Source organism: Heteronotia binoei, chromosome 7 (genome assembly GCF_032191835.1).
Source record: "Heteronotia binoei isolate CCM8104 ecotype False Entrance Well chromosome 7, APGP_CSIRO_Hbin_v1, whole genome shotgun sequence".
Lineage (NCBI taxonomy): Eukaryota > Metazoa > Chordata > Lepidosauria > Squamata > Gekkonidae > Heteronotia > Heteronotia binoei.
This window is the reverse complement of record NC_083229.1, coordinates 87,106,075-87,118,440: the sequence shown is the minus strand read 5'-3', so window position 1 is coordinate 87,118,440 and position 12,366 is coordinate 87,106,075. Positions and strand designations below refer to the sequence as shown.

The 12,366-nt window shown below is 38.8% G+C and overlaps 1 protein-coding gene across 1 annotated transcript; it reads right to left on the bottom strand.

Moving 5' to 3' along the window:
* Window positions 1-1,529: 1,529 nt before the first annotated feature.
* On the bottom strand, window positions 1,530-11,538 carry NDUFV2 (NADH:ubiquinone oxidoreductase core subunit V2). The gene is made up of 8 exons (XM_060244001.1): window positions 11,324-11,538; window positions 9,568-9,633; window positions 5,881-5,943; window positions 5,679-5,795; window positions 5,164-5,332; window positions 3,942-4,051; window positions 3,389-3,465; window positions 1,530-1,678 (listed from the first exon to the last, which is right to left on the bottom strand). The coding sequence occupies exons 1-8, from the start codon at window positions 11,363-11,365 to the stop codon at window positions 1,585-1,587; spliced, it is 738 nt and encodes a 245-aa protein (XP_060099984.1). The 5' UTR covers window positions 11,366-11,538; the 3' UTR covers window positions 1,530-1,584.
* Between the last annotated feature and the right edge of the window lie 828 nt (window positions 11,539-12,366).

Sequence of the window (12,366 nt, the reverse complement as noted above, 5' to 3'; positions counted from 1 at the left end):
CATACCAAATAAATTTAGACTTGTATGTCACCATACCAATTGGGAACCACAGCTTTAAAAGATGCCATGAAAGGAAGCAGGAAAATTGCTGCACAAATTGAGCTCTGCTTTTCATACATTGGATGCACCCAGTGCTTTTTTTGAGCAGGAATGCAGTTCTGGCTGGCTTGGCATCAGGGGGTGTGGCCTAATATGGAAATGAGCTTCTGCTGGGCTTTTTCTACATAAAAACCCTATACTAAACAATGTGAGGTCAGGGTGTGTGGCCTAATATGAAAATGAGTTCCTGCTGGACTTTTTCTACAAAAAGGGCCCTGGATGCACCTAATTAAAATTCTAATTAAGCGCTTAAATTATTTTTTAATTTTTTTTTAAATGTGTAGTTTCTTTTATACTGAGCTTTAATCAGCACGGAGAGCAAGGAACAGTGCCACTTTGAGCCATGGCTAAAACATAATACTGTTCCTCTGAAGAATATCTGTTATAAGAACAGCTTTTAGGTGCATTCACCATAATGAAACTAAAGATAATCTCCCAAATGTTTCCATCAATAGGTTGCAGTTCAACTTTAAATAGTGCTGTTTGTATCCAGGCTAACTTGCAGTTGTTCAAGCACTATTATTAAATTGAGATTATGGAAATTCATTATTTCTCTCTGGATTGCATGCTCATTGTTAAAGAGGTTAGAGAAGATGGATTGTGCTGTTTACGGTGAAATCTTACATGCAGCAATTACCAAGTATTTCTACTATAAAAGACTACACCAATTTTGAAATTTGAGATTTCCCACTGGCCCAAGTGAAATTCTGGTTTCTTGAATTGCATGTTTACTCCTAACAGCTAGGAAATCCACTTATGTTTCTTAGCTCATTGATCTGAAAGATTTAGCAACCTAGTAATCATATAATCATTTATTGGAAAGTAACAGAGGATTAAATGTACCCTCCCACTCTATTACAAGATTGTCTACTTCAAGTCACCTAATCAGCATCTACAAGCAAAAGAATCTATGCTTGAAGAACAGATTCCACAGTAGAAATTTGGTTTCTCACATTACTACTTGATAAGTAACAGGCATTGACTGGGCTTTGTAGCAATAACTTCCTGTAATACATGGAACCCATTCAGGAAAACCTGTATTGAGGAATAAGGCACCAGCCCTTTCACACTCAAAACAGTTTGGTCTCTGACTGGCATGTTCCTCCCCAGATTCTTCCTAGGCTTCCTTATCTGTCATTCACATCATTTAAGCCAAGACAATGGTTATTGTGCTTTTCTGTTTCTAAATTTTGATTGCTTCCATGTGTTTCCATTGATTTATTTTTAATGAATGTTGTAAACAGCCTCATTTTTATATACATTTTTCTAGATATGCAAGCTGATAGACTGTTCTGGATCATTTTCAGTTAGTAGCCAAACAAGAATCAACTCAGTTGTTTTAATTCCGCATAGTAGTGTGTTTCCAATATTTGATGTATGCTAAAAAAAATGACCAAGTTATCTTATAGAAGTTCATAATAGAATACACATTTTCAGCTCTCCACAGTTCAGATTTATTAGTCCTTTTTGTTTTTTTACAACTTGTTAAAGGTCTGACCGAACTCCAAAACCAGGTCCTTTGGGTGGTTCTGTCAGAGAAGTCAGTCCATTAGCCGGCTCACATGAGAAGCGCCCGTTCCTGAAAATAAAAGAAAATCCTAATCATTATTCAGTATTGTACCAATTGTGTTTGTATCAAGGATGAAAAGAACAGTGACTCAGATTTGGGTTGACTTCCTCCAGGTTTCTACAGAAAGACAGTACTAAGTTGAATATCTTCATGAAAATAGGAACCCAGTAATGAATCTTAAAATTATCAAGTATACGTTAATAACTATGCCTGTAACCCCTCTGTACACTTATTTGAGATTATGTCACCCAGAGGAGCTGTATGCATGGGCATCACCGTGAGTCTTGGAATGGCTAGGCATTAGGTTGGAAGCAATTATAACCCTGAATATACATTAAGCTGTTTTATACTGAATCAGACCACTGGTCCATCAAGGTCAGTATTGTATACTCAGACTGGCAGTGGCTTTCCAGGGTCTCAGGCAGAGGTCTTTCACATCACCTGCAACATGATCCTTACTTGAAGATGCTGTGGATTGAACCTAGGACCTTCTGCATGCCAAGCAGATACTCAACCACAGAGCCACAGCTACTCCCCAACCTTGTGCTAAGGAGAGGAATCTTGGATTGGACTGGGGAAGGAATCCTGGCAATAAAGACTTCTTGCTTAGTGCAGAAGAACCACTGGATCCAAGCTGTAGTGTGGACTGAGTTTTTTCAGGAACATCTAGTAAAGTATAAAGCCAACACAGCATCTTAGTATCAAGTTACAAGGAAAAACTGGTTGGAGAATGTATTATTTCAATGAAGAATTTAATAACTGCCCCAAAAGAGGGAAGTACACACATTTTCTGAACTGGCATTCTTGTTGGCAGTCTCAACATGGAATAAAACCAAATTCTTTGGGGAAGAAAATCCATGTCCCATGTTAAGACAGAACACTTAAAACCACCTTTCCCTAAGAAGAAAGGTTAGGGTTTTTAGTTTAAATAGAAACGATGACTGAGGGGTGATGTGCTAGAGGTTTACAAAATTATACACAGGACAGAGAAAGTATTTTTCTCTATTACAGTACAAGAACTCATTGGCACTCAATTAAATTAATGAGCAGTGGGCTTAGAACAGAAAAAAAGTACTTTTTCACCCAGAGAGTTTAACACATGGAATTTACTACTGCAGGAAGTGGTAGCCAGTTTGGTGTAGTGGTTAAGTGTGTGGACTCTTATCTGGGAGAACCGGGTTTGATTCCCCACTCCTCCACTTGCACCTGCTAGCATGGCCTTGGGTCAGCCATAGCTCTGGCAGAGGTTTTCCTTGAAAGGGCAGCTGCTGTGAGAGCCCTCTCCAGCCCCGCCCACCTCACAGGGTGTCTGTAATGGGGGAGGAAGGTAAAGGAGATTGTGAGCCGCTCTGAGACTCTTCGGAGTGGAGGGCGGGATATAAATCCAATATCATCATCTTCTTCTAGCTGCAAGTATAGACAGCTTCAAGAGGGTACTGGATAAACATGAAGCAGAGGTCCATGAGTGGCTATTATCCACAACATATGGATGAACGCTGTGTCTAAAGCAGTGATGCTCTATTCTTGGTGCTTGGGGGGGGCAACAGTGGAAGGGCTTCTGGAGTTCAGGCCTCACTGGTTGACCTCCTGAGGGCAGCTGTGTTTTGGCCATTGTGACACAGTGTTGGACTGGATGGGCCATTGGCCTGATCCAGTATAGCTTCTCTTATGTTCTTAAGTGTTTTATCAGTTTTATCCTGAGCTGCATTGTATAAATACCTTGGACCAGGTTTTGGAGCTTTTCCAGCTCTCAGTTCATCAATTATGTCTTCAATGTCTTTTGGGGTCAGGTCTTCCTGTAATGCAAAGGAAAATGCAGTATTCTTCAAAGGAATCATGGCAGCCATTAGGAATGTTCTTCATAGGAGTTAAAAAAACTAGCTGTGCAATAAGGCCTTAAGAACATGTCTACAGTTATGTCTTGCTTTGTCAGGTACTGAACTGAAACTGATTTAGCTAGCCTATAGGATTTATAATACATCTGAGACCATAGGAATCACAGGAAGAGGATAGCTTCCTCATATTCAACAGGCAATATTTTTGCAAAGTGTATGGGGGGAGGAGCTAAGCACTCACTGAAAAACAATCACTGGAGTAATATTTGATTGCTGCATTAAAATAATGCAACAAAATGTTTGGAATTTTAGCCATTTTATAAATGGGCATCGACATACGCAATAGAAAACACCTTTGGACAAAGTTTGGCACTTTAGTGTTAGAAGAACCCAGAAGATGTTTTATGTGTAAGTATGATTTTGTGAAAGTCACTTACATAGTAGTTATCATTTATTTGTACCATTGGTGCATTTACGCAGGCACCCAAGCATTCTACTTCAGCCAGAGTGAAGAGTTTATCAGGTGTTGTTTCCCCCACTTTTATACCTAAGGGAAGAAAGATCAACGGACAGCAAAAAAGAAAACACAAAACAACTATTTCTGCAAAGCCGGTCCTGTAGGTGTACACTGAACGAGATGAGCTATTATGTGCACATACGGGTGCTGTACATGCAATTCCCCAGCCAATCCAGCAGTTGGTGTTATATTCCATCATTTTTTAAAAACATGAGTATAGTGGTATAGCCCTGGTTGCTTGATCAGACTAGACAATCCGGTTTCTTTCACAAGGCACAAAACTAGTATGTCCACGTTAAGCAATTAACAAATGTCTTCTTAAATGAAACACACTCTGAAGATGTTCTAAAAACTATAAGGAACTTTGGAAGAGCAATATCCTTTTTATTATTAGTAGAGGAGAAAGGTATTGAAATAATTTACACAGCTGTTTGAAATTTCTGTTTCCTAATCCAGAATCAAAATATTTTATTCTTAACCAACAGCAGAACCTGCCATTCAGGCTACGCAGGTATCCCCAAAAGAAGAATGCACATTTACTTACAAGCCTTTTCTCCATACAAACCTTATTGCTATTCTCTGGGTGCTGACCTTTATATAAACTGGTATCACTGCCTTCAAGGCCAAGCACAGGATGGGTGAGAGAATGCGGACATGTCACCCAAGATTTTAGGGGCCCTGAGCTCAGGCATGGTCACCAAACTGTTACCATGACATGGCATATTTAGGGCATTTAAGAAATTATAGACATGTTTCTTTCATGACCCAAATAATTGTATATATGTGAAGTGCAGGCAACCTATTACAAATTTCTGTTAGGACCAAATATATGTAAAAGCATAGCCTTCTTTTGGAACTAGTCTGCAGTTACTCTTTTGGACAACTGGTTTCTCAAGCCCTGGTTACTGCTTTTTGTAAGCCCATGCTTCTATCCTTTCCTCCTTTTAACTCCTTACTATATCCAATTTATCTTTAGGATGTGAGAATGTAGCTATTGGCATCCAAAGCATCTGCTGGCTTGCCCTACCTTTGTGATGCTAGACAGTTCTGTCATCACTGTCAGAAGCTTTACTACCACAAAAGCCTTAAATACATTACAAAATATGGATGGATTAAATAAGAATGGCAGCATGGCATCATACCAAGCTTCTTCTTGATGGTTTCTAAGATGCCATCAGAATCTTGCAACATACAAGGCGTAGTGGTACAAATCTGTATATGGTACTTTCCAACAGGCTTACGATTATACATGGTGTAAAAGGTTGCTACTTCATATACTCTCATGGGAGGCATCTGTAGAATCTCAGCAACCTATACAATGAAAAAAGGCAATAAACAAGCTTCAACAAACCAACATTACCAACAGGAATTATCCCAATTTTTGTTTGAATTCTCATTAACTAACAGCATTTCCCACAAAATGCAACAGCAACTAAATGCTGTTAAGATTCAGAAGCCTGTTTAACAGTTTATACAACTTAATTTTTAAAAATTCAGAATACAGAAAAGAGGACAAATTTGTGCTTTGTATAGTTTGTTTTGTAAAGTATTGTTATAAACTGATTCCTGCTATCAGCAAATTACAATTGCAACTTACAATTACGGAAGTGAATCTGAGAAATATAACAAATATTTATGTCAAGAAAAATTTAAGTACCTTATTCATAGCTGATATAGGTAGCCATCCATGCTGTCTTTGGGCTAGATCAAGGACTGGCATCACAGCTGCAGATCTGTGTCCCTCTGGGAAGTTGTTTACTATTACCTCTATTCTCTATTCAAGAAAAAACACACATCACAATGGGCCATAATCTCATTTTATATAGAAATTCAATTTCCTGGCCATCATCAACACATACCTTATAATTTTCAGGTGTAAAATCAAATGGAGTATCTGGATTGTTTTCAGGAGTATCTCTGTGCTGTACCAAAAAAACCCCCAAAACACATGATTACATATTTTTACTTTGGCAGACATCCATTTCAGATGAGCAGATGCTGACCAGGTCAGCTGTGAAGAAGAGGAAGTTGTGCATGTACAGCTTATTGTGCTGAGTGGGGGCTAAGTGAAGAGATGGACCTTAAATTCTTTTGCTCAGTTATTGCAAACTTCTGTACTTGAAGCTGAGTGCCCCTTTTTCAGTTTGTCAAACATTCCATTCTAAATCAACTAAACGTAGCAATGAAGGTCGTATCATAATCATGAAAGATGCTGAGATTTTTCTGTCTTATGATACGTTAGGCAAAGAAATGGTAAACAATAAAACAGATAGTTTAAATGGCTGCTTTAGTAAGCAACAGTTAAATTCCTAATAAGTGCCAAAATGTATTTTTAGAAACATTTTACAAAAATTCTCTCATCCTCCAAAATTTTATCAAGGTCACATTTACTGAAATGTACTCATTTGTGTTGACAGAAAACAAGACAGATGGTCCTTACAGTAGTAATTAAGTTCTGTTGAAGCTCAAAATCTCTCAAAAATATTCAGTGCAATAATTCCAAAATCAGAACGCTGCCATAATTGATGACAAAAACATTTGTAGTAAAAAAAAATGTGCTCATCGCCACTGTACTAAATCCAGTAATAGGTTGGTAATTTCAATTCATCTATTAGTTATCAGATAACATAGCACATTTCATTGCAATGGTCTCATGTGCACAGGATGTTTAAGGTCGCCAAACTTCTGAAAAACGCAAAAATTCCTCACTTTAGCCACCTAAAATCTGATACAATAATAATAATCAAAATACACTTTATGTAGCAATTCTGTTAAAAAAGTCATGTTTCACCCAGTTAGATTTTTAATGCACCAGCATTAGATGTCCTTTACTCCCAGACCTACCAAATTATTGCTATATACTTGGAATGTTGCACTATTCAACGCTGCTGCATATTCCATATGTTCTCTGTGCACAGGCTGCTAATGCAACAGTTTTTGCTGTCCAATTTTTTAAAACATCAAAACAGTTAGAATCTTCTCTCCATAAGCCAGAGTTGTTTGTTTCCACATTTCAGTTTAAAAGGTTTCTCAGTATGTGATTGTATTGTACACAAAACAAACCATGAGTTTGTCACTGTTTGGAAACAAACTTCACATAGTGACAGCTGAAATGGTTAAAAGGACATATACACTGGAACTATTACAGCTATACAAATTAGTTATTCCTGTAGAAGTGATCTGTGATGTAACACTAGTTTAGTAAATGGAATGATTCACAGAAAGAACACCTACTAGCACAGCCTACTTCTAAAACATTTTTTTTCAAGATCTTTTGATCCATTTTGGACCTTAGATTTCCCTATTGTTGCTGGAGTACTTGTGAAACAGTGTCTTGATTTAAAAGTTTCAGAAATGGCTTTATCCTATTCCTCTCTGTTTCAGAATTTCCAGAAGTTTTTATATCTCTATTCCTACCTACCCTCTCCCAAGTGAATGGAGTACATTTGCCAAAATTATTATTATTGTGTATTTTTCAGGATGCTTCTGCTGCAAAACCACAACTAGACATATAGTCCCCATGCAGAATGCAATAGTTGTTTAAATCCTTTCCAGGATAACAATGACAGAACACTGATAATTATGAAAGTAATCTATATCTGAGCATGCATTATACTCAATCCTATAAATTAGAAAGTGAATTATTAACTAGGTATGAACTAGTGGTCTAATTTTAAAGGATTTTTTGTTAGTAGTCCAATTTTTATAATATCAGTGGAAATGTTCTCCTCTGTCCCCTCCCAAACTTCAATATGATTCAGGTTCTAAACTGGAAGAGAAAAATACATTTGCCTGCTAAATAAAACCCGAATAAAAAGAGTATGAGATAAAGACAACATTTGATTAACTCCCCACATTGCCTTTACTTCTACCTGGATGGCACAACATTCCGTTAAAAGTTAATGATTCAAAATTGTTTCACACATCGTATTATGTCATGTTAATATCCACTGGAGATCATATTAATAGTATTGTGATCTGCAGGGTCAAACCATGACTTATTACAGGAATGAGCACAGGGTATCCCTTAGAATTTACACATGTAAGCACACTCCTCTTTCCACCCATCCATTTTGGAATCAATAATTTTTATTTTCACAGCAAACAGCTTGTGTAGTGTGTGAACCACAAAGCCTTGTTTTTTCTATTCTCCTCCAAACAGTTTAATCCTGGTTTTGACGTAACAAATCATAATCTGTCATTTGGCCATAATCATAAACTGGTTTATTCTGAAAGTGAACCTAATTTATTTTCTGAGGAAGAGGGACTATGCAAACCCAGGGCTCACCTAGACTTGTTCCCCTTACAAGAAACAATAGTTTCTCATCATGTGAGAATTGTGCCTTTGTGTCATGGCTGCATCATTATGTTTTGGTTTCCATATATTTGAAAGCCATGGTCAATTAGTGCAGCACTTTTCAGACTATGTTTTGCCAGCAAAACAGACATTTAGATATCTCTTCCTATGTGGTGCATGTCTGAAAACAGCTATACAACTCCATGCTAGATGCACAAACATACTGAGGCTGTCTTAAAAAGGAATTATTAATGTATGCAGCCATGTAGACCAGTACCTTAACTCATTTTTGTGTTCTTCATTTTTTATCAATAACTTGGAAGCCCACTGTCAGTATCAAATGAAAAAGCTACAGTATTTTCACCAGGTGGAAGCTGCTGCAATCCTGGAATAATTACATTACAATCCCCAAAACAAACACTAAATGCTCTTGAAAAAATGGATATTTTAACATAGTAAATACAGATGAATGTTATGAACTTGCTGTAGAGAGGATTAATTAAATACAATATAGGTACATTTAAAGGATTGGTATTTTAAGAAAAAACTGTTCTTGCCTTTATTTCAACATGGTCCGGTTTTCCCAATACAAAACAAGCTTTCAACAAAAGCATTCAAGTGTGATTCCTAACTGTGCAATTCAGTTTTCTGTCAGCAGGAGATGAGCTTACAAGGCCAGCAGGACATTCCATCAGAGCTGAGCGGAGTAATCATGCAACAGGACACTGAGGGAGACTGCAGTTTTATCATACACTGCCAAGTGGGGCTAATGCTGCAGCAACTATTTTGCTGTCTTCTTGCCTGAGCCCCTGTCAGGTAGGTGAGGGAATATTTTCAAGTATCAATTACCACAAAGTTTGCATGCAAACAGAGGAGTGATTACTGCAGAAATGCTATTTGTTGCAGCCATTTCAAAACATTCAAAATCAAAGCACTTGTCTTATCCTACAAGTTACTGAGTAGCCATATTCTACAAATGCAACTTTCTGAATAAGAGAACCTCCACTTCTAGGATAATAGTTGCCACTGCTTACAAAACAGAAGAACTCCACACAACTGAATGAAAATATGTAGGAATTTCTAGCTTATCCAGTCTGAAACAATTCTCTTGAAACCCATCTACACATACTGCAACACACAAAAAAGGCAACAGATACTAACTAATGAAATATACAAACCTCATAAAACAACACATGCAGTTTTCAACTTTCAGTTACACCTGCTGTAGTCAAACATACAAATTACTTACCACAAACAAGGCTCCACCAGCACTACTACGCACAGCTGTTGCATGAAAGCAGCGGATCTGCTTCACCTTAAAACCAACATGCAAACAAAAGGTTATTTTCAGCTGCAAGTTCTAGATATTTTCCTTGCTGGGTCTGCAATGAATTTTGTGCAAGCCAAAGACTATAGAATATGTTGATTATTTGGCAGGACAAATCTGAGAATTCTTCCAGAGAAGTCTTCATTATCACCTACCTTATGAAGTTCTATGTCTATTGATCAATTTTCTGTCCTGATTTACTTAAGGCCATGCAAGTGGAAACGTTATCAGTAAGCTCAGATCAACAGTGGGTTAACAGCCTGGGTTCTATCTGCTTGTAATCTTCTGGTGATAACTGCCCCAAATGCAACCTTCCCACAGCCTTCAATGCTTCTGTGACATCAGAAACATACTAATTCCCTCTCATCTGATTAGGATGGCTCCCTAGGACTATCAATGGCAATTTAATGCTTCCTAACACCTTACTGTAAATCAAACCTTTATAAGAGTCAAAAGATTTTTTTTAAGTCAACATACTTTTTCATCTTAATCCCCTCACTTGAATAAAATGTGCAAGTATCTTTACAAAAATCCTAGGAGATTTTGTAAAACATCATAATGCAAAGTTCTACAAAATACTCCCCTCTTCTCTCCAGCACAAATTGGTGCCATCTAGCTTGCTGGATTCAAACACACTGGAAAGTCACATCTAATTAATGTAAAGAGCCTGAGGATGACCATTCAGGTAACGTCAAAATAGTTATTCCCTATAAATAAGCATAGGAAAATGCCAGTTTCCAAGACTTTCCAAAACCTTTAGAAGTTTATTTAACTACAAGAACAATTCAGAAGAAGCACATGTATTCATTTATTCATTCACTGACTGTTTTTATACCTCATGCAGCTACATCACTAACAACATACGCTTAATGCTGTCTTCTCAAAAGTGCTATCCCAGAGTAAAGTTCATCATAAAGGCTAAATTTGTAGTGTTAACATTGGGTCCATTACCAAATTGTTTTAAAGGGGGGTATTAGCTGGTCAAGTAGTAAACAAACCCCCCCCCAATGCTTTTCATCCTGAATGTACAGGATCTCAACCCTTCCGTTGCTAGGGTAGGCTTCAAAAAACCCCTGTAAGTAAACAAAAGTCTTAGCGGAGATTAGCAGGTGGGGTGTAGTTTCTGCTCCAGCCCTCCTACATCGGACTGTCAATTCTCACCTCCTACCCAACTCTATAATGAGAATCTGGGAGAAACCAAAGTGGCTGTGAGGCAGTCACACGTAGTTTGACCTTGAGGGTCCCACTGCACACAAGTGACTGCCTGGAACAAGCCACAACAGCCACTTCCATTAGGGAAAGATAATCCTAGCAAGAGGTACGGAAACTGTGCGTAACATTCCCCACGCACCGCTTTAGATTATTTTCGGGTTTTGTTTGAAGGCTGATACACACTACCATTTGGATCCTCAGCTCAACTCTAAAGCACAAGAGCACTCCCAAGATGTGCAGCTTGGAAACGCACATTCACTTCGTCTTGTTATTCACTCCATGTATGCATTATATTATATTATTTTCTCACCCCACCTTCCTCAGCCCCTGCTCTAGCTAGATATCGGAGCCCGTTACCAGACTCCTCCTCTTCCGGCTTCTGTAGAACTGAAAGGAAAGGCCATGTCCTTGGCCTCTACCGCCCACAGTCGACATCTCAGTTAGCCGCCGTCTCCTGACTCCTTACCGATTGCACAAAAAAGGCCCGAAAAGGCGCCGAGAGCAACATGGCAGCTCCCGCTCCAGTCGCCCCACGTCTCTTGCCCGAAAATGCAGCTCTCCGTCTGTATTTACACCACGCCAAACACGCAGGCGCACTGCGAGCAGGAGCGCTGGTTTGGAGAACCGCGCATCTCCCAGACAGGAATGACGGACATGCGCCCCTAGAGGGCGGGTGTCTTGAGCGGAATTCGGTGTCGGCTCTTATGCAACTTAAGGGTAGGCTATCCGAGTGTAAATGTGTGGTGGTGGTTCCTCTTTGCGGTATATTGGGAAACCCTGGTGCTTGCACGGGACTGCCTTTTATGCAAAAATGTATGTTTTAACGGTGGCCTGTATAAAACACACATAAGAATGAAGTTGGTTTTTTTTTTTTAATTCGACAGTTTTTCATATTATATTACTGTATCGCAGAGCTTTTTGACACCAAGCTAGCCGGAACTGCATTCCTATGCGGTTCTGCTCAAAGAAGTCCTGCTGTATCCTACACATACTTAATAAGAATCCCTGTGATTTTGGGTATGTGTGTGTTTGTCTGTTCCTGGAAGCGAAATTTCCTACTAGTGCAAATGATCTCCAAGTAACAATGGAGAAAATGAACACTGACCTGGAGAAAATGAACACTTTGGACAGTTAATTATACCCTAATAATTTCTTTCCCCTCCCCGACCTACTCTGGCACCACTCTCAAAATTTTCAGCTATTTTTCAGCCCAGAGCTGGCAACCCTGTCTGGAAGTGTGCATAAGGCATCGCTCTTTGTCGATAAACCTTCTCTGTAACACAAAAGAAGAGCAAGTTGTAAAGCAGGGATGGCCAAACCGGCTCTGGAGCCACGTGTGACTCTCACACATAACTGTGTGGCTCTTGAAGCCCCCATTGGCTGGCTTGAAGAAGGCATTTGTCTGTTTAAATCACTTCTCCAAGCCAGCCAGCAGCTCAGATAATACATTTAAAGTTAAAGTTGCTTTCTTTCCTCCTCTCCCCCATCTATTTGCCTCCCTCCCTCCCA